The sequence below is a fragment of the Pelodiscus sinensis genome, chromosome 27 (assembly GCF_052426305.1).
Source record: "Pelodiscus sinensis isolate ZL-2025 chromosome 27, ASM5242630v1, whole genome shotgun sequence".
Classification (NCBI taxonomy): domain Eukaryota; kingdom Metazoa; phylum Chordata; order Testudines; family Trionychidae; genus Pelodiscus; species Pelodiscus sinensis.
The window spans coordinates 16,831,217-16,853,855 of NC_143078.1; the positions used below are offsets into that span (position 1 = coordinate 16,831,217).

General features: G+C 46.2%; 1 protein-coding gene across 2 annotated transcripts in view; it reads right to left on the reverse strand.

Moving 5' to 3' along the window:
- The window catches only part of LZTR1 (leucine zipper like post translational regulator 1), a 116,433-nt gene continuing 93,794 nt past the window's right edge, over positions 1–22,639 (reverse strand). The window contains exons 19-21 of one of the 2 annotated variants that reach the window (XM_075910554.2): positions 18,367–18,472; positions 7,268–7,348; positions 1–575 (exon numbers count right to left, since the gene is read on the reverse strand). In XM_075910554.2, the coding sequence (XP_075766669.2) occupies positions 459–575; positions 7,268–7,348; positions 18,367–18,472 (304 nt within the window). In that variant the 3' untranslated portion in view covers positions 1–458. The remainder of the gene's footprint in view (positions 576–7,267; positions 7,349–18,366; positions 18,473–22,639) is intronic. The other variant, XM_089773715.1, reaches the window with a different exon arrangement.

Genomic DNA, 22,639 nt, shown 5'->3' on the forward strand with positions numbered 1-22,639 from the left:
CACATTTATTTCCAATTTAATAATTGTTGACTTTAACTTCTAGGCATTGGCTCTTCTTACAATGAGACAGAGACCTTTAAATAGGTTTAATTAAACTTTGTATTTCTTGATATTAATGATCCTTTTATCCATTACTGTTTATATTTTACATAACAAAAGCAATGGTCCAGATTCTGAACTCAGTTACACCAAGGTAAATCTATAATAAACTCATTGCCCCATTTCTATCTTTGCCCCCAGTGATTTCAATTTTACATTGGTATGACTGAGACCAGCTTCTGCCCCAAATACACAGATATAAACCATGCAGATCCATGGGAGAGCAACAGTTCAGATTTTCCATGCTCTTCACAGGTCTTCTGCTTTATTGTGTTGAAATTCTGAGCAGCTCAATATGGAGAGATTCAGCTGTGGAGTGCAACACTTGGAGGAACAAATGAAAAAGATCTGGAAGTGTTTTAAATATCTGAACCAAGCTCTGCACATTGCTTGTCTGATATGTGATTGGCTAATGATTCTATGATGTCAAGAAGGAGCGGCTGACTGAGGTATCGCAGGTTTGGCAACTTGGAGACCTTCAGGGAGAACAAAAACAAACAGAAAAACACACAGAAAAGGAAAAAAAATTAAAATCTTAGTTTAAATATTATGGTTTAATCCCAACTGACTCCTACAAGCCCTACAATGGTTGAAATCTAGTGATGTTCCACTGTATGGATGATGTCATGTTGCTAATAAAATGACAAACACACAGAACCAGGCTGCAAACTCCATGAAAATCACAACTATTTTCCATATAAAATAATAATTGTCCTCCCTTGAGTTCTAGTTTTAGATTGCTTTTGGTGCAGGATGGAGTTGAGGATATATCAGGAAATCTGAACCCATCATTAGCTCTCCTTGAGAGTGAGAATAATTATTCATAACAATGATTCCATAATTAATATACAGGATGCAAATTAGTGCAGGCTAAAACTTATCTAGTTTTGAAATTCATGCCCTTTGGATCTGAATGTCAGCAGAAATACATTGGAATTGGCAGCTAAGGGTTTATTCAAATTATCTACTCTGTTCTGCTGTGCCCTGAGAATTAGCTCAAAGCACTGCTTTATTTAGTACCCATAGGAGGTGGGAAGGGGGCAGCTGCCCCAAGGCCTAGTGATTTAAAAGGGCCCAGGGCTCCCAGCTGCCACCTTGGCAGCTGCAGTAGCCGGAGTCCCAGGCCCTTTAGATCACTGTGGGAGCCCCTGGCAGCAGGTGCCCTGTGGCCCCAGTGGTGCTGAAGGGCTGGCTGAGGGAGGCTAGCCCCTAGCAAAGTCCCTTCCACTGAGGCCCTACCCCTTCTGTGGGGCCAGAGCTGGCTCTTCCCAGGGCCTGGAGAAGTCTCTCATCAACCCTGTGCACATGGTATTTTTGCCTAGATCTTTCAAGCAGTAAGATGCCATAAGAACCAAATATCAACATGGCCTTAGCTAACTAATTACTCTATAACAATGGTATATTTTCTGCCAGCATCAGGCTGAATGGAGACTTCACACAAATCCAAGTTTTATTTGAGCAGACATTTTCTGATCTTGAGAAACATCCCTATATTTAAAGACCAATAAATAGAGACTATTTAGAAATCTTTTTAATTGCTTAATATTTCCTCCTATTTGTGTAGGTCTAGAGTCTGTAGTGAAGAAACAATGGCATTTTGTGCATCTAGATAACAGTGAAATGAAGACGACGAATCAGGTCACTTCTGGAAAGAAATCAATACAGAGAGTTATATGTTCAAAATAAGGACAATGTACAGGCAATGGAAGGATAGATCCCATTAACAATAGTGGAAATTAGGCACCTATTATGAGGACCCAGATATTGCATTGATAGGCACTGATAGGCTTAAGACCAAGGGCAAAGACACAGAACCATGTCAGAATACAAACAAAAATAGAGTTTTATTAGGCATTACAACGATCTAGTCAGCTCTCCAGTTAACAGTCTTTTCCTCTCTGGTATTCTGAATGGGTAGCAGCACCCCTTAAACAGACAACAGAGCTGAAGGAGACTGTAATGGTCTCACATTCATATCATGCTGGGCAAAAAGTTACATACCAGACCTTCTCAAACACAACATAAACAAACATGACAGCATTTGTATTCCTTGACCATTACAGGTAGTTTAGCACTCAGTGTTTCAATGACAATTTGATGGGACTGTACTAAAATCAGACCATTTCAATGTACAAAACCAGAATTAAAAGGAAAAAAAAGCAATAATGACAGAAATTTAACAAAATGTCAGAGCACAAATGTTTTCTGAAATATGGCATGTGACAAATCTCCCCTCCATGCTTTATGAAATGGACTTATGGATATGAATTCACGTAACTGAAAAGTACTTTGAGCGAATTATTTCATGTAATCCATCAATCTTCATGTCACGATCCGCTGGTTCTGTTTATCTTACTTTGATATATGTATCGTGTGTGTGTAAAATTAGACACATGGAGTGGGGAATACTTTGTGGGTTTCAAATGTGTGAATGAGAGACATGAAAGGTGTTACCCTCAAAGTCTTGATGAGCAACTATTAAACAATCTCTTTTGTTCTTAAGTCTGAGCAGTGGTTGGTAGGGAGTGGCTCAATTCCTTAACAAAAAGAATAGGAAAGCAGAGGCCTTAGTCTTTTGGCTGGGCTTCACCTGAAGGAAAGGAGCTGAAGACCCCGAGGGGGGGGGGGGGGACAGCCCTGATTTGGAGGGGCAGCTGGAAAAGAGGTTTTAGGGTGAGTTTGTACTGAGGTTTCAGTGTCAAATTAGCCAAGCATTTTTTTTCTTTTGATTTGTAACCTACTTTGCTCTGCCTGTTCTTGCTTATTACCACTTAAATGTTACTGCTTCTACTTTATAAAATCTTTTTTATTTTCTATCAAACTCTGTAAATAATTGTTATGGGGGGGCAGCCAGTGTGCACATTCCCCCTTTCATTGTTAAAGATGGCTTACTCTTATCTAATTCTTTGGGGTTTGATCCCATCTGTGGAGTGGTATCCCAGGAAGCTGGGCCCTAAACTGCACTCTCCTTGGATCTGAAGAGGTTCAGTGTCTGTACTGCTTCTCGGTGGGGGCAGAGACCTCAGCTCAGGGCCTTGACTGGGGGAGACCAGTAAAGCTGGCCCAGCAGGACCAGGTGGTAAGGAGCCCCAGAGAGCGGGAAGGTGAGTGACAGTGGCTGTGTCAGCACCCCAGAAGGCACCCCCAAGGGTTTGCCTGTGACTGCACCCTGGGTATGTCTACACCACAGAGCTTTTTTGGACAAATGGCTGTTTTCCCGAAAAATATTCAATTACGTCCACACTGCAATCGCGTTCTTCCGAAAGAAAATCAAAAGAACAGAGGGTTTTTTCCGACATTGGTAACCCTCTTTCTACGAGGAAGAAGCCTTTTTCCGAAAGACCTCTTTCAGAAAAAGGCATGTGTGGACAGGGAAGAGGGAGTTCTTTTGAAAGAATAGGAAAGAGAAAAAAGCACAGGTGCTCGGGTGGCCACTCAGTCCATAGTAATCACAGCTTAAATGCGAGATAGCATGTGTGGATGCTATCTTTTGGAAAAGCAGATCAGTTTTTCTATGAGCTTTGGCAGTGTGGATGCTCTCTTTCGGAAGAAGTTTTTTCAGAAGATCTCTTCCAGAAAAGCTTCTTCCAAAAGAAGCTTCCAGTCTAGACACAGCCCCTGTCATATGGCATATTGCTCATTTTTCTTGCCTTACTTCAACATTGCACTTAATTTTCAAGTTACTTGGTACTGATCAGGTCTATCACAAGGAAGTCCAGAACAGAGCCCTGAGAATCTGCTTTCTATCCATTTTGTATCTGTCAACTATGTTTGCAGCTTGGGCATGGGACGCAGATACAAATTTGTATCCATTCAGAACTCTAGTCAAGACTAACCGAAGTGTTGGAGCATAATGTGACATGCATCTGGCAAAATGGATCCTTGCCCACGAAAGCTTATGCTCCAACACTTCGGTTAGTCTATAAGGCGCCACAGGACTCCTCGCAGCTTTTGGAGATTCAGACTAACACGGCTCCCCCTCTGATACTAGTCAAGACTGTGAAACTGCATTCAAATAAGGCATTTTGCACAGAAGTGAATGAAGCTGGAAAAACACTCTCTGGCTGACAGAGCCCAGGTGCATAATCTCATTTCCAAATGGAAATGCTGAACATGGAATGCTGAAACCATTGGGTTACTTCTATCATAGACTACATCCTTCCAGATTCTTTAATATTCCTGTATTCTTTTCAGATGTCGCACATTTTAAATATGATTTGAATGTAGTAGTCAAGTGTCATATTTGTCTTCTAAAACTAACGAGTATTCTTGCGGTACCTTAGTGACTACAAAAATATATATATTTAGGATCATGAGCTTTCGTACATAAAACTCACTTCATCAGATGAGTTGGAATGGAAATAACAGAATCCAAGATATGTATAGCAACAAAAAGCATTTACCTGTCAATTGTAGGACCTGTGTCTATGAAGCTGATTAAGTGGGTCAGATGTGTCCCATTCATAGCTTTTGATGTGGAAATGCAAATGTTAAAGGCAGGGGAATTTGGGAAAACTGGCTTTGTAGTGTGTTAACCAGTTAATGTCTCTATTCAAGCCCAGGGTAACAGTGTCAAATCTGCAAATGAATTCCAACTCCACATTCTCTCTCTCTCTAATTAGCTAGTGAAATTCCTTTGTAGAAGAATGGCTACTTTTAAATTCATGACTGAGTGTCCAGGCAGGTTAAAATCTTCTTCTACAGGTTTATGTGTGTTACCATTCCTGATGTCTTTTGTTGTTTCCTGATGTAGTTCAGTTTTTTGAATGGGAAGAATTCAACGATGATAGAAACAAATGCCCCCTATTTTGTGCCTGGGAGTAGCTAGGTAGGTATACAAACAAGGTACACTTAGTGGATGGGAAAGATAGCCTAAATGTTAGGTGCCAGACCCATGTTCAGCTTCCTGTTTAGCTAAACAGGGAGATATATTTGGAACCAGGCTGTGCAAGGCCTTAACAAGAATACAAAGCACATGGCTTTGCTGTAGAAATGGAGAGGAAAGCTAGCCAAAGGATGAGGGGCTTGATGCTATCAGAATGGCAGACAAGGAAGGCATTTTAAATAGAGTTGGGCACAAGGAAAGCCAGGAAGGATGCTGCTGCAGAAGTTAAGATGAGAGATGACAGTAGCAAAAATGGAACCCCATGGATTTCAAGCTGGGAATGGAGAGGGATGAAAAGGTTTTTAGAGATGTTCTGATGCAATCTAGCAGGATGTAACATGCGGATGAAATACTGCAACAGATAGAGAAAAGAGAAAGCAACCTTAACAGCAAAGGGAGGGAGAAGGGAAGGCTTCGGGAGCAAGGGAAGGAATTCAGTTTTCATTATGCTGATTTTGCTGACAGCTGGAGATTAAGGAAGGGATGTCAGAGAGGCAAACAGAAATAATTACTAGGCAGAGAGGAGAAATGAATTTGTGAACTTTCACCAGAGAGGCAACAGCAGAAATTGTGTAACCAGATAAAATTGTACAGGGTGCGAGAAGAGAAGAGGAAAGAGCCAAGAATGTAGCCCTGAGAGATCCTGAAAGATAGACCAAGTCCACAAAGTAGCCACTGAAAGAGAAGTTGGAGGTATAAGGAAAGATTCAGAAGAGCAACAAATCCAAGGCTTGCCTACGAGGGTCAATTGCACCAGTTAAGGTAAATTAGTGCAAACCCATCTGTGGACACTCTTGTTCCACTTTATTAGTGTCTCATTTTGGATGAACTAAGATAGTTTCTATTCAGTTTATTAACATTAAAAATCACTCCTAAACTGAATAGTGTCCATATCAGGTTAACTGAATCTACTGAAATTCACACCATCTGTTAAAATGGAGCAACTTTCACATGTAAACAAGCCCTATAAAACCAAGGAAGGAGACTGATTAGCAGAGACCATTAACTCTGCTGATCCATTAAGAATGAGGAGGAGATAGGAGTGGTTTTGGGATATGGCCAAGAAAAGGTCATCAGTGATCTTGCTGAGGACATCCAATGGAGGTATAGACACTAGATTGTGGGGATTAAGGCTGAAGATGTGCTTCAGCAACAAAAGGAAGGAGGGAGATGGAACAGCAGCAGGAGGAGAAATGCAAGAGGGAATCCAGGATGTTTAACAATAAAGAAGATGGCATGTTGGAAATAAAGATAATGGGGAGGTGGAAGGATGAGGTCAGTGAGGAAGATTTATCCTCGAGAAAAGAGTTGATGAAAGGTGGAAAGTGTGGGTTACAGAAAGAAAGCAGGAGATAGACTGATTAGCTGAAGACTTGGATGCAAGAAGAGATGGTGCAGGATGGGAACAAATGGCAGAGGGAAAAGCGGAAGCTCATGCTCAATTTAGTCTGATCTCTCCTTAAAAAAAGAATGACAAAATCTTCAGTGGAGAAGGGAAGTGAGTGCAAGACTAGACTTGAAGGCAGAGAGGAATTAGTGCAGTTATACAGGTACTTCAATTCTAACTCCTGTTTTCATTTGCTCATACCTTTCTAAAATGTTCACCTGTCAGGCCCAGGTCTGCTCTACCTCTGGGTGGTTGGGGTTCTTTGTCGGGACAATGTATTGAGTAAAGGGATTCCCAGATAAGGGACCTCGTATCATATGACACCAACTGACAACTGAGAACAGAGGATCTGAATTTCAGTCTTCGGACATTTTATACAATCATCCATATTTCAGTTTCACAAACTTGGAGGCTGCAGGAGATCCAGCCAGAACATGATACGTTTTATATCACGTAATAATATTACCACTGTCACAGAGGCAATACTTCTTTCACCAGAAAATGGAGCATTACATTTATGATGGCCAGAAAGAGAAGTTTGTACGTTCAGTGCATGTCAAGCATATCTTATCACATACATCAGAACCAAGCACTGGTCTGGCACAGAAGGACTAATGTCTCAGAAAGAAAAGGACAAAGAAGAACGGGAATTTTGAATATCTGTTTTGTTTTGGCAAGTCTTCATGTCTCCAAAATCTGCTCTTTCAGATAGCAAAAGCAAAAGAAAACCAGGTATTGTCCCCATTATGCCTGTCAGTAACAACACCCAGTTATGAGCAAAGCAAGCTATCTGCGAAGCAAGAAAAATTAAATGAGAGCTCAGATTAAGTTGCTCTCTGCCATGGTAGTGACAGAGGACAGCAGATTCCCATAAACCCAGAAAGTATCCAACCAACCTTGGTAAACTGGTGAACAATGATATGAAGGCAGTGCTTCTTCATGTCCAGAGCCTGCGTCTTGTCAGCTGCCTCTAAAATCTGGAGCAGAACAAAATTAAGACTCTCTTCTCTTTCTCCTTTGTTCTGATAAAAGTAACTCACAGACAAATGCTGATTTTATGCATAGGTCATTTCCCTATACTTGAGGTTACCATCAACTTTCCATTCTGAACTAAATTTAGGCCCTTTTCTAAATTCTTCAAAGATAACTCTTTGTATCTGAATGTTGTTATGGAAATCAGGAGGTGACTCAGGATATGCATAGAGCCACATTGTCTCAGATACCAGAATGAGACTGGTGCAGGCAAATGAAAAGCTATAACCAAGACTGCAGGTGTGGAGCGGTCAACATAAGAGAGGGCACCGTTAACCTTATACCGACTGAAGATTCCTGCTATCAGGGATATTCTTAGTTGCTTGGACTTTGGCGCTTATGTACCACCTGGGCAGCAAAAAATGAGCAGGACCAAGACAGAGGATATGATTCACGATCTTTAGGAAAAAAAAGTTTACATATGGTAACTGTTGTTCATTGAAAGTTGCATCTATACATTCACATTTGTAGGTCTGATGCCCCCAAAAATGTGCTGACAGAACCTCTGCCAAACCAATGTCCATTAGGTCTGCATGAGCATCTCCCTACTAACACTGATATTCAACATCAAAGCCTACATAAGTCAGTCCAGTACCCAATTACCTCAGCTTCTCCTATACCAAAGTATGGTGAGAACTCTGAACAGAATGGGGACAGAAGTGTGAATGAAGAATGGTAACTCTCAAAGAACAACTGTTACCAATTTCTTCTAAATCCTCTGTGCATTCCTATTTGCAGGAGATTAGTAAGCAGTACCCACAGAGATGGAAGGTAAGCTGAGGAGTCTGCAGCTGAAGAGAGATTGTAGCACTACTTTCCCAGTCCCAGCATCCAAAAAGTAGGTCAAGATTAAGGAACAGGGCTTGCTAAGGTGTGAACCGGACTCTGAACGAGTGCTCTACAGAACTCCCTATTGGGTACCAGCTTGAACGTGCCACACAAATGGCTGAGATGCATAGCTGCAAGGGAACAGCAAAAATAAATGGACAAGGTAATCCACTTGGATAACCTGTGAGAGGAAATAACCTGTCCCGTGTACGCCATCCTTTATGTTAAATTAGCCCAGTGCTATTGCAGAAGGACTTAGTTTTGTTTGCACAGAAACAGTGTCCTTCTCACATCCAATGTCTGAAAATATGCATCCCCTCGGAGTAGTGTAAGTCTTGAGGAAGAAAACCTGAAAGGATACAGACTGGTTAATTTGAAAATCCATCACTGTTTGAGCAATGACGTTTGGGTATGGATATAGGAATCCCTTGGCCTTGTGTGTAAAGCCACATCAGCATTAAATCTGAGATTCACTGACCCGCCAAGCTGACAGTGGCACTGAGCAAGACCTTTTCATCAGAGAGAGTCCACAAAGCACTTCCCCAATGGTTCAGAGGTGGGACTCCCTGACCTTTGCTAGCATCTTGTGAAAGTCCCATGCAGGAAGAGTCTCCCCCACAAGACAAAGGTGTTAGCAAACCCTCTGACTGAATGTGTGATTGTGGGGGGCAGGAGGGGAGAAGGGGGACTGAATCCCCCCCAAACTGCACTAGACCCTTGCAGAGCTGACATACAGAACCTGCAGCCTGATGAACTTTTGGGGATGAATTGAATAGACTGGTCTCTTTTGGCAATGGTCTAGAAGGCAGGGGAGCACTCTACAACTGAACAATCTTTCTAGCCATTGCCAAAATGAAGCATATCTTCCACTGTGAACATAGCACATGTGACCATGGGTTTTTAGACTGAAGAATCTCACTCCTGCTAACAAGACAGTTCAAAATTGGTTCAGAAGCACAGAAGTCAGATGCAGGGATTCAATTTAAATGGAGAATTCTCTTTCAGTGTGGGACAGCCCATCAGAAGACAGCAGCATGCGACATAGTAGCTCAAGGCCTGATGCAAAAGCTTGGCATACCAGCATTCTGAGACACACTGGAGCAATAACAAGAGTTTTCACCCTCTCTCACAGGCTACGAGATACTGAGGGGAATGCATTGTTCTTTCTCCAGCCCAGAAGGAATGAGATCCTCAGAGACGCCTTCCTGACCATTACTGAACAGAAAAGATGACCCTTTCTGTCTTGATATCAAAGAATTTTAGCACTGATGTTCACCTACAGAAGAGCTGGCAAGACAATAATGTTTCCAGAAAGACCATTCATGTTGGACTATTTGTTGTTTTTTTAAGGTTTTCCAGTTACAGACTAACTCGGCTACCTCTCTGAAGCATGTTGGTCTAGTCACTTTGGCCTGAATGCATGAAAGGAAGTAGGTGCCTAAGTCCCTATTTTAGGCACCTAATTCCTGGTTTCAGGACCACTGAGATGCACAACCCCCTGCCACACCTACAAGCAGGGGATGGATGCAGGTTTTTGGAATGTGACCTAGGGCAGAAGGGGATTATGATCTGGGGCAGGGGATTGGGGGCCAAGATCTGGGTGGGGGTATGGGTACAAGAAAGGGCAGAGGGTTTGGGTATGTTGAGTGGGGGGGGGAGGGGACAGGGAAGGGAGGGGCTGGGATGCCAGAGCAGGGTCTGGCCAGGAGACTTACCAGCTAGCAGCCCAACCAGTCTGCCTGCCTGTAGAGCTAAATGCTTGCAGAGCTTAAAATGTTTCTCAGCCAGCCATCCTGCCTGCCTGCATAGGCTGCAGGGCCATGTGCTTGTGTGAATAACTGAGCTGGAGGGAAGGGGAGGCATGGTGCTTCGAGTGCTGAGAGTTATTCAAACAGGCAGCTCCCATTGGCCACTTTCTGACCAGAAAATGACAAATGGGATTGTGCTAGGGGTGCCTGAAGTCTTCCCCCCACCTCTCTGCGATCAGAGAAACGACCGCTTTTCTGAGCTATATGCGGGACTGGGGCAAACAGGGGAGCCTGCCTGCGGCTTGCTGCTGCATTTGCAGGCCAGACCCAGTGGCTTGGTGGGCAGCACACAGCCCTCGGGCCACATTTTCCTCAGGCCTTTCTTATAGCTTTGCTATCGCCCTACTCCTGCCATCTTTGTATGGACCAACACCAGATCAACTTCCTACTCCACTTCTCTCTCTTTTTTGTTTAGAGTGAATAAAAGAAAATTCAGATGGCAAAGATGGTCCATTAAATAGACAAAAAGTCGCAGACAGCGAGGATGCTTTGCACAGAAGAGGAGAAGGAAATGAGGACATTGGGGTATGCACTGCCTTGCAAAGGTTCAGGGCACAGAGTGCTGACATCACTAGGGGGTTTGTGCAGCCTCACTGGATTCAGCTGTAGTAGATGTTCCATGAACCTGAAGCCAGACCTGCAAGTAGGAATGCACAGAAGCCTCTGAAGAAAAACTTGAGCATTATTCTGTAAACATTCTAATACACTTCCCCCAGTCTGATCTGTGTAACAACTTGGCTTAGAAAGAAGAGGTTACTTACCTCGTAACTATAGTTCTTTGAGATATGTTGCTCATGTCCATTCCAATCAGGTGTGTGTGTGTGTGTGCCACATGCACGGATCTCGGAGCTTTTTCCCTCAGCAGTATCCACAGGGCCAGCAAGGGAGCCCCATGGAGTGGCGCCAGTATAATGACGTATATATACCCCTGCTGGCCCCTCCAGCCCCTTCTTGCCGAAGTTCTCCAACGAAGGGGAGGCAGGTGGGATTTGGAACGGACATGAGCAATACATCTCGAAGACCTACAGTTATGAGGTAAGTAACCTCTTCTTCTTCGAGTGCTTGCTCATGTCCATTCCAATCAGGTGATTCCCAAACCGTTTCCTCTGGCGGTGGGGTCGAAGAGTAATGACACCTATCTCTCTACAGATTGCAGCACTGCTCTTCCCACAGATGCATCTGCCCTGGCCTGCTGTGTGATGGCGTAGTGGTCTGAAAAGGTATGGACAGAGGACGACGTGGCCAACCTACAGATGTCCAATATAGGCACATGAGCCAAGAATGCGACGGAGGCGGCCTGCACCTGTGTGGAGTGCGCTCTCAGCTGGGGAAATTTTCTCCCCGGTTCATGGTAATATTCGTTAATGCATGAGGTGATCCACGATTCTAAACACTGAGTTGACAGTGGTGCTCCCTTCATTCTTTCCGCGAAGGAAATAAAAAGCTGTGGTGACTTTCGGAAGTATTTTGTCCTGTCTATATAAAAGGCGACGGCCCTCCTCACATCAAGGCAATGCAAAGCCTGCTCTTTAGGTATGTTGTGTGGTTTAGGAAAAAACACTGGTAAATAAATGTCCTGGGACATATGGAAATGGGAAACTATATTAGGGAGGAAGGCTGGGTGAGGGCGGAACCTAACTTTGTCCTTAAAAAAAGACCGTGTACAGGGGCTCCAAGGTAAGGGCCCATAACTCCGACACCCTCCTGGCCAATGTAATCACTACCAGAAAAGCCACCTTTCATGACAAATGCTTCAACGAGCAGGTGGCTAGAGGTTCAGAGGGTGATCTCATAAGTCCCTTAAGTACCACATTAAGGTCCAAGGAGGGAATGGGAATGCACCTTCGGCATTAGTCTGTCAACCCCCTTCAGGAATCTCTTTATCATTTTATTAGCAAACACTGACCTTCCCACTCCACAGGGTGGAAGGCTGAGACTGCTGCCAGATGGACTCAGAGAGGATGTGGCAAGGCCCTGGTGCCTGAGCTGTAGTAAATAATCTAATATCAGAGGAACACTGGCCGCAACCAGGGCTATGCCTCTTCGTTGTGTCCACAGCATGAACCTATTCTACTTGGCTTCATAAAGGGCCCTGATAGATGGTTTTCTGCTCTCCAGTAAAACCCTTTGTACCTCCTGAGAGCAGGCCCGTTCTACGTTAGAGAGCCACTCAGGTTCCATGCCGCAAGGTGGAGAGCCCCCAGGTTCGGGTGACATAGTATTCCCCCTAGATCTTGTGTGAGCAGATCCGAGACCATAGGCAGTCTCACTGGTTCAACCACGACAGTTCCCTCAGGGTGGAGAACCAGTGTTGCCAAGGCCACATCGGTGCTATCATGATGACCATTGCCCTGAAAAGCCACACCCTGACCAGAGTTTCGTGAATCAGTGGAAAGGGAGGGAACTCATAGAATAGGTGATTGGGCCATTGGATATGGAGAGCGTCCTCTAGGGAGCCGGGTCCCTACCCCCTGAGGGAGCAGTATCTCCTGCACTGGGCATTGTCTCTGGAGGCAAACAGATCCAGAAGGGGATAACCCCGCCTTCGGAAAATCCCCTCTAGAATATCCCTCCTTATCACCCACTCGTGGACTTGAAAGGAACGGCTGAGGTTGTCTGCTAGGTTGTTTCTGGACCCCAGAAGGTAGGTCGCTTGCAGGTAAATGTTCTTTAGTATGCACAACTCCTAGAGCTCGAGGACCTTCCTGCACAGGGGGGGGAAGAGCGAGCGCCCCCTTGCCTGTTATGTAGTACATGGCTGAGGTATTGTCGGTTAACACCTCCAACACCTTGTTCTCGATCAGGGGTAGAAATGTGTGACATGTTAACCTGATTGCCCTGAGTTCCTTGACGTTCTCTCTCCTTGACCATAGGCCCTGAGTCCTTAGGGTCCCCAAATGGGCCCCCCACCCAATGTCCGATGCATCTGTCACTAATTGCACAGAAGGCACCCGTTTGTTGAAGGGGACTCCTGCAAACACTACATCCTCCCGAATCCACCAGTCCAGTGAATGAAGTACAGAACCCAGGAGGGTAACCACCACGTCCAGGGGCTGGCACATGGATTATGGGCAGTTCTCAGCCAGCCTTGGAGTATACGCAGTCTCAGCCTGGCGTGCGTCAAGATGTACGTACAAGCTGCCACGTGACCCAATAGACGCATGCAATTGCGGGCAGTGGTCATGGGGGACCTCTGGAGGGCCATAATCATTGTACACATAGTTTGAAACCTGTGAGTGGGTAGAGATGCCATCTCTGCCATGGAATTCAGGAATGCCCCCACGAATTCTATCGTCTGGGACAGAACCACAGTAGACTTCTCCTCATTTAGTATGAAGCCGAGTTGTACAAACATTTGCCTGATACTCGAGACGTGTGCCACCACCCATTCCCGAGACGACCCCCGAATCAGCCAATCATCCAGATAAGGGAAAACGTGTACACACTGACACCTCAAAAAAGCTGCCACCAGGGCCATACATTTGGTGAATACCCTCGGCGCTGTGGTAAGGCCGAATGGTAGGACTACAAACTGAAAGTGTTCACCAGCCACCACAAATCGTAGGAATCTCCTGTGGGCAGGGATTATTGTAATATGGAAGTACACATCTTTCAAGTCGAGGGCAGCGAACCAACCTCCTTTCTGAAGGGAGGGAATGATAGAGCTAGGGTGACCATCCTGAACTTCTTTTCTTTATAAACGAATTCAGTCCCCTGAGGTCTAGAATGGGCCTAAGGTCCCCTTTCACCTTCAGAACGAGAAAATATCTGGAATAAAAACTCCTTCCTCTGAACTTGTCTGGAATGGGTTCCACTGCTCTCAGGTGAAGGAGCTTTGAGACCTCCTGCTTTAGCAGTGTTTTGTGAGAGGAGTCCCTGAAGAGGGAAGGGGAGGAATAAGGTGGGGATGGAGGAGGGAAGGAGGGAGAAGGGGATTGAGTAAGTCTGTGCTACTAGGTCCAAGACCCACTGGTCCAAATTTATGGAGGCCCAAGCCTGGTAGAAATGGGACAAACGGAAACCAAAGGGGGGTAAACTGAAGTGTGAGTGGTGTGCTGTCCTTGACCATACCCTCAAAATGATGGTTTAGGGTGCTGGCCCGCAGACATGGTGGGCCCCTTATCTTGGCCCGACCTCGGTCCCCCACTCCTTTTTCTAGGCGGGTCGTTCCGTGAGAAGTTGCGACCCCTTCATCTACTCCGGTTGGAATTGAAACCCCGCTGGAACAGTCTCCCTGCAGGTCTAGGGTTGAGGGGCCGCCTCAGGGGCCCGGGCGTGTGGATCCCCAAAGATTTAAGAGTCGCCCTTGAATCCTTGAGGCTATGTAATTTAGAGTTGGTTTGGTCCGAGAAAAGACCCGCTCCCTTAAAAGGGAGGTCCTGGAGGGAGGTCTGGATGTCGGGAGGAATGCCTGACACCAGCAACCACACACTTCTTCTCATGACCACAGCCCCATTGTCCTGGCTGCCGAGTTGGCTGCATCAAGTGCCACCTGTAAGACCGTACGGGCCACCGTCCTTCCCTCATCAGTCAAGGCCCTGAATGCTTGCCAGTCTTCCTGCGGCAAGCGATCTCTGAACTTGTCCATAGCAGACCATGTGTTGAAAGCATACCTCCCCAACATAGCCTGCTGGTTAGCTATACATAATTGTAGGCTTCCCGTGGAGCAAGTCTTCCTTCCTAGAAGGACCAAATTTATTTGGATCCTTGGCCTTGGGGGTAGGACCCTCCCGTTCTCTCTGCCCCGCTGTCTGGACAACCGAGGAGCTCGGAGGGGGATGTGAGAACAAATACTCGTGTCCCTCCTAAGGGACAAAGTACCATTTCTCCACACCCTTCTGGGTGGGAGGGATGGAGTCAGGTGTCAACCAAAGTGTCTCAGCCAACTTGTCCACGGTTTTTATCAGAGACAATGCCACCCTCCTGGGGGTAGCTGCCAAGAGGATGTCCACCACTGGATCAGCCTCTTCATTCACCTCCTCCACCTTTACTGACAAGTTTGCAGCCAGTCTCCTCAGGAGGTCCTGTTGGGCCCTAGCATTCATCGACGGCAGCGATGGGGCTGGGTCACCTAGGGCCTCATCAGGCAAGGAAAACGAGGGGTCCCTCGGTAAGGGGTGATTGTCAATCTGCTCATCCACTGGTGGTCCTGGCTCTGATGATGGAGCTGCCTGCACGGGCTCAGGTTGGGGGGGAGGTTGCATGCCACATCACTATGAGCCACCTGTGGTCTAGAGATCGCCGTTGACTTCGACCTACCTGTCTCAGATGCAGGGGCTCTACGCAGAGGCATCGCTGATAGAGGACTCCCTTGCCTTGACAACCCCAAGACAGATGTTTTGAGAGGTGCCCCTTGGGCTTGATGGTAGGCCCACAGGGTCCAAAAGGGCCATTGTTGGGGAGTACTGCTGGGCTGGGTCGACACCAACTGCCCTGGGACTGGTGCCTTGATCTAGACCTGTACGAGGACCTTCCCGACCTCAGAGACTCCACATCCGAGTCTGATGAGTACTTTGAGAACGACCACGGGAGGGGGGGGGGAGAGGGAGGACACCTGACTCCTGCTCCCTCCGCTGCTGGGCTGTAGCGTGGTACACTTACTGACACAGCGCCACCAGCCGTTGGTCCTGGGAATTAGCTCAGATGGTAGGTGGCGGGATCCTTTTCGGGACACTGCCCTCTTGCAGTGCCCATAACAGCCTTTATGCTTCCCCCCTTTCTGGGGGCTGGTTGGTTGTAGGTCGGTAGGCCTTCGGGAAGCGGTTCTTCCACCCCTGGTGCAGAGGGTGGCTAGTCCACCCTACTGCCCTACCGTGCCTTAAAATAGTCCAAGTCAGTGAGTCTATTCCCGGCCTTGTTTCAGGTCAGGGTGAGAGGCAATAGCTCGCGTGCCTGGCCTTGCTTCAGGTCCGGGCCACGGGGGAAGAAGTTCTCTGTTTACTCAAGTCTCTTAGCTCACAGTTCTGGGCAGGGCAACAGTCCTAGTCCTGCCCCTTTAAGGGGTCTGGGCTGGATCCGGCTGGGCACCACAGCACAGTATGTAAGCCTGGGCCCTTGAGCAGGGCGGGGCACTAAACACACTAAGTAAGCCCAGGCCCTGGTGCTGGGCGGGGCGACAAACGGGCGGCCTGACCCTAGCTCAGGGTGGGACAGCAAATGGTAGTCAGGCCCTGGTGCAAGGTGTGGCCGCAAACAACACAGTGACTAGGCCCTAGCCCTGGAGCAGGGCAGGGCAACAAACACAATAAGCAAAGCCCTTGGCCAGGAGCAGGGCAGGGTGGCAAACAATATGGGGGCCCAGCCCTAACTCAGGGTGGGGCAGCAAATGGCGGCTGGGCCCTGGTGCAAGGCGTGGCCACAAAGAAACACACAGGTTTGTAGGAGCTCCTAGTTCAGGAGCTGGGCAGGTGGCGCACCTGCAGCAGAGATGAGGGGGAGACTGCCACCCGGTTGGTGGGTGGCAGGGGGGCACAGGCCCACCCACTCCACTGCGCCCCGGGCCCAGGGGCCCTGGATGCAGCAGTGCAGCTGCTACTGGCTCAGCAGGGGCTTCAGCCCGCAACATGCTGGCCTAGGGCTGCTCTCAGCCCATGCTACCACCTGGGCCACTCCTCGTCTCCCCCTTCGCAGGTACCTGTGTCTCCGGCAGGTCAGTCAGGGAGTCGAGGGCGGTGTTGTCCCAGCTGGGTCCGGGCAGCCCAATCCAGACTTCCGTGGGTTGGAGCTCTGCAGCTTCCAGCGGGTTTGTCAGGCCCCAGGGTTCCGGCAGGCATCGGGGTTCCAGCCGGTCCACCGGCTCCGGCAAGCCCTCAGGGTCCCCATCAGTCAGTTTCCCTGGGTTTCTGAGGCCTCGGGGCTCAAGCAGGACATCTGGCTCAGGCAGGTCCTCAAACTCACCAGGCCCCAGCAGAGCCCCGGGTTCCTCTGGGTCAGAGGGTAGCTTTGCTGTGCTGATCAATGCACCGTCGACCTACTCGGCGCTGGTATGGAGAAGGATGGCATCTCCGGAATGGTTAGTACTATCAGGTCGCACACCGCGTGATATGTCTCTGTCATTGAGAGTCTCAGCTCCCGCAAGGCTCCCTCAGCCTCAATCATTATGGGAGCGTGTCCCTGCCCGGGCTCAGCTCGAGTCTGGGCTGGACCTTTGCAGCAGAGTGCCCCTCCTTCGCGCACACTTTGCAGCCTGTTTTCTGTGGGGATCAACCCCTCCCCTCCTTGGATCTCCTCTGAGAAAGAGACTGTGAATGGTGCCGGGAAGGCTTAGAATTAGCCTTGAGTGGTGCCACCAAGGGCTCCCGCACCGAGGAGGGGGCACTGTGCACTGACTGGGCCTTTTCTGGTGCCGGCGGTTGGAGAGAGGACTCCATGAGAAGTCTCTTCAGCCTAGAGTCCCTCTCCCTCCTTGTCCACGGCTTAAAACTCCTGCAGATCTTGCAGGCTTGTGTGCAATGAACTTCACCCAAGCACTTAAGGCAGGAGTCATGAGGATCCCCGCAGGGCATGGGTTTCAAGCAGGACACACAAGGCTTGAATCCGTGCGGTCCTGGCATCCCCTCCCCAGCCGGGGAGAGGCAGGGAAGAGGAACAAAGCCCCCTTCTCACTAGTAAGAGAGATGTAGCCGTGTTAGTCTGGTCTTGCTGAAACAAAAGACAGGACTATGCAGCACTTCCTCAGGAAGTGGGTCTGACCCATGAAAGCTCATCACCTAATAAACCATCTTGTTAGTCTTTAAAGTGCTGCATAGTCCTGTCCCTTATTTACACTCTATGCTAGGAACTATTTACAGACTAACTAGGTGCTAATTATACTATGAAGGAACAATGAAAGCTAAGAAAAGACTAAAGCTCCAGCTGCCCCACAGAAGGTAAGAAGGAACTGAGGGGGTGGGGGGGCCAGCAAAGGTATATATGTGCCGTTATACCGGTGTCACTTCAGGGGCTCCCTGGCTGGCCCTTTGGATACTGCTGAGGGAAAAAGCTCCGAGATCCGTGCACGTGACGCACACACACTTGACTGCAGTGCACATGAGCAAGCACTTGAAGAACCACCTCAAATGTTGTATCCCATATCTCATCCCCATATTTTCAAATTCAGCGTATTTTTGTTCACAAATTTAATCTCAATTCCTTGGCATGCTAATGCTTTCCTACCCAAAAACTATAGTATTTCTAGAATCTTAACTGCAGTTTAGACAAGTATTTTTGTCTGAGAATGTGAATAAATCACAGATCCTACTGGTCAGTGTTGCTGGTCCATCCGAATTTATTTACTTACTGTATTTAAGACTACCATTGACTAATTAAAATGAATCAGGGATAATTACCTGGAGCACATTTTCTACTGTAACATTCATTTCCAGGTTTTGCTTGCAGTATGCTTGAAGTCTGTTGTTGTAAAAGCCATAATAATAAGGGGCAGCAAAAAGGTAGCTATAAAGCTAGTCAAGGAGAACAAATTTGTGTTCCAAACTGCTAATAATTAGAGCTCCATGTCCGTCATGCAGATTGTAGAAGTCACGAATTCTGTGACTTTTTGTGACCTCATAATATACCCTCTATCTAGCACAGTGTTTCCAAAATGGTGTTCCGTGGAATCCTGGGGTTATGCAAAGTGAAAATAAGGGTTCCGCGAGAAAATTCCATTACAATAACTTTTTATGATTTTAAAAAATAATAATGAATATTTAAGCATTTATGAATTTTATTTAAAAAATTTCATTTGTTTTTGCCACGATAAGTATCACTGTGTAATGCCAGCTCAGCCAGAGAGTGGGGACTGTAAAATTCTTTTGAGTTTAAAAGGGTTCCATGGCTAAATAAAATTGGGAAACACTGATCTAGCATATTATGATTAGTTTCTGTTTTTGTTTATTTGCTATGTAATCTGCTTTGATCTGTTTGCTATCATTTATGATCACTTAAAATTAGGGATGTTAGATACCGTGAAATTGAATAATTGTGTAACCACATCAAATTTTAGTGGTTACATGACTACTGGATAGTCCCTGGAGGTGGGGCTGGCAGCCAGTACACTCCCAGCCCCACTCCCTGGGAGCCCCCTGAAGCCACATGCTGCTGCCTCTGAATCAGAGGCAGCAGCGCGGGGTAGCAGCAGAGGCTGCGCTGGCATCCACTGCCCCCCTCTACTGCTCTGCAGAAGCCTCCTCTGCCCTGCTGCTTCTGACATAGCCAAGGACTGGCTCCTGCTTCCCCTCCCCCTGCTGCATCTTAAAAAGCCAGCTCTCCCCGTGTATCGGCTCTCACCTGCTCCACCCTGCCACCTCTGAGAGGTAGCAGTGCAGGAGGGGACAGGAGGCTCCTGTGTGGCCCCTCTAACAGAGGCAGCAGGATGGGAGTGGGGTCAGGCGGCTCCAAGGGATCCAGTGCTTATAGGAAATTGGCTTAAAAGCTGGCTCCTCGCAGGCACTGGCTCCCGCCTGCCCTCCCCCTTCGCTGCCTGTGATACAGAGGCAGAAAAGGGGGGGGGGAGGGAAATCCATGTATTTGACAGGATTAACTGATAAGCCCAGGTTTATCTGTTAATCGCGTAGTTAACTACATGTTGACATACCTATTTAATATATATCTTTTGTAGTTAATAAATTTGCTTTCACATTTTCTAAACCAGTATGTGATAATTATAACACAGGGTCAAAAGACTGCTGAATTTCTTCTCCCCACTCAGAATCATAGAATACTAGAACTGGGAGTGATCTTTAGAGGTCGAGTCCCATCCCCTGCCCTCATTATAGGAACAAGCACTGTCTAGATCATTCCTAATAAATGTCAAAGAGTCATAGAACCATAGAGCTGGAAGAGACCTCAGAAGGTCATCAAGTCCAGCACCCTGCTCTAGGCAGGACCAATCTCAACTAAATCAACCCAGCCGGGGCTTTCTCAAGCTGAGACTTAAACACCGCTAGGGATGGAGACTCCACTACTTCCCTAGGTAACCCATTTCCAGTGCTTCACCACTCTCCTAGTGAACTAGTTTTTCCTAATATCCAACCTGGACCTCTCCCACCACAACTTGAGACCATTGCTCCTTGTTCTGCCATCTGTCACTACTGAGAACAGCCTCTCTCCATCCTCTTTGGAACCTCTTCAGGAAGTTGAAGACTGCTATCAAATCCCCCCTCACTCTTCGTTTCTGCAGACTAACAGACCAAACTCCTTCAGCCTCTCCTCATAGGTCATATGCTCCAGCCCCCTAATCATTTTGGTTGCCCTCCGCTGGACCTTCTCCAATGCATCCACATCCTTTTTGAAGTGGGGGGCCCAGAACTAGACACAATACTCCAGATGTGGCCTCACCAGACCCGAATAAAGAGGAATAATCACACCTCTGGATCTGCTGGCAATGCTCCTCTTAATGCAACCTAATATTCCATTAGCCTTCTTGGCTACAGGGGCACACTGTTGACTCATATTCAGCTTCTCATCCACTGTAACCCCCAGGTCCTTTTCTGCAGAACTACTACTTAGCTGGTTGGTCCCCAGCCTGTAACAATGAACAATGTAACAATGTCTATCCAACCTGCTTTTAAATATCTTCAATGATAGATTCCACAACCTCCCTAGGCAATTTATTCCAATGTTTAACAACCCTGACCATTAGGAAGTTTTTCCTAATGTCCAACTTAAACCTCCCTTGCTGTCCTATCATCAGAGGCCAAGGAGAACAATTTTTCTCCCTCCTCCTTTGAACACCCTTTTATATATCTGAAAACTGCTATCATGTCCTCTCTCAGTCTTCTCTTTTCTAAACTAAATAAGCCCAATACTTTTAGTCTTCCTTCATAGGTCATGTTTTCTAGACCTTTAATCATTTTTGTTGCTCTTCTCTGAACCTGCTCCAATTTCTCCACGTCTTTCTTATTCATCTTCATCCCATTTAACCTCACACAATTTTTCTAGTTTGTCTAGATCATTTTGAATTTTGGCCCTATGCTCCAAAGCACTTGCAACACCTCCAAGCTTGATATCATCTGAAAATGATAATTGTACTCTCTATGCCATTATCTAAATCTTTGATGATGATATTGAATTGACCTGGTCCCAAAACAGACCCCCGCAGAACTCCATTTGTTATGCCCTTCCAGCAGGATTGTGAACCATTAATAATTACTCTCTGAAAACAGTTATCCAGCCAGTTATGCACCCATCTTATAGTAGCTCCATCTAAGTTGTTTTTCCCTAGTTTATTGATAAGGTCATGCGAGACCATGCCAAATGCCTTACTAAAGTCTAGGTATTTCATGTCCCTGCTTCTCCCTTATCCACAAGGCTTGGTATCCTATCAAAGAAAGCTATCAGATTGGTTTGACATGATTTGTTTTTTTTACACATTCATACTGGCTGTTACGGATCACTTTATTATCTTCCAGATGTTTGGAGATTAATTCTTTAATTATTTGCTCCACTATCTTCCCTTTTTATAGATGGGCACTATATTTGCCCTTTTGCAGTCTTCTGGAATCTCTTCTGACTTCCATGATTTTTCAAAGATGATAGCAAAAGGTTCAAATACATCCTCTATCAGCTCCTTGAGTATTCTAGGATGCATTTCATCAGGCCCTGGTGACTTGAAGATATCTAACTTTTCTAAAGCAAAATGAAGGACAATGTAGCACTTTAAAGACTAACAAGATGGTTTATTAGATGATGAGCTTTCGTGGGCCAGACCCACTTCCTCAGATCAAATAGTGGAAGAAAATAGTCACAACCATATATACCAAAGGATATCCTTTAAGGGAATCAACAAGAGGGGGATACAGTAGATATAATGTACTTCGATTTCCAAGTCAGACCCTTGGGGAACCCCACTAGTTACCTCTCTCCACTCTGAAAAGTTACCATTTATTCCTACCCTTTATTTCCTATCTTTTAACCAGTAATCTTCTATCCATGAAAGGACCTTCCCTCTTATCCCATGACAACTTACTTTACTTAAGAGCCTTCCATGGATTGATAACTGGTTAAAAGGCAGGAAACAAAAGATAGGAATAAATGGTAAGTTATCCGAGTGGAGAGAGGTAACTAGTGGGATAGTTCTCTGAAAACATTCACTCAGTCTGCAGTGGCAGTCAAAAAACAAACAATGTTAGGAATCATTAAAAAAGGGATAGAGAATAAGGCAGAGAATATCTTAGTGCCTGTACAGTATATAAAATGATGGTATTTTCATATCTTGACTACTGTGTACAGATGTGGTCATTGCATCTCAAAAAAGATATATTGGCCTTAGAAAAGGTTCAGAAAAGGGAAACAAAAATGATGAGGGATTTGGAATGGGTCCCATATGAAGAGAAATTAAAAAGACTTGGCCTTTTCAGCTTAGAAAAGAGAAGACTAAGGGAGGAGATAATAGAGGTCTATAAAATCATGATTGGTGTGGAAAAAGTGAATAAGGAAAAGTTATTTACTTATTCCCACAATATAAGAACTAGGGGTCACCGAATAAAAATTAATAGGAAAGCAGGTTTAACACAAACAAAATGAAGTTTTCCTTCACTCAGCACACAGTCAAGCTGTGGAACTCCTTGCCAGAGGATGTGGTGAAGATTAGGACTTTAACAGGGTTCAAAAAAAGAGCTA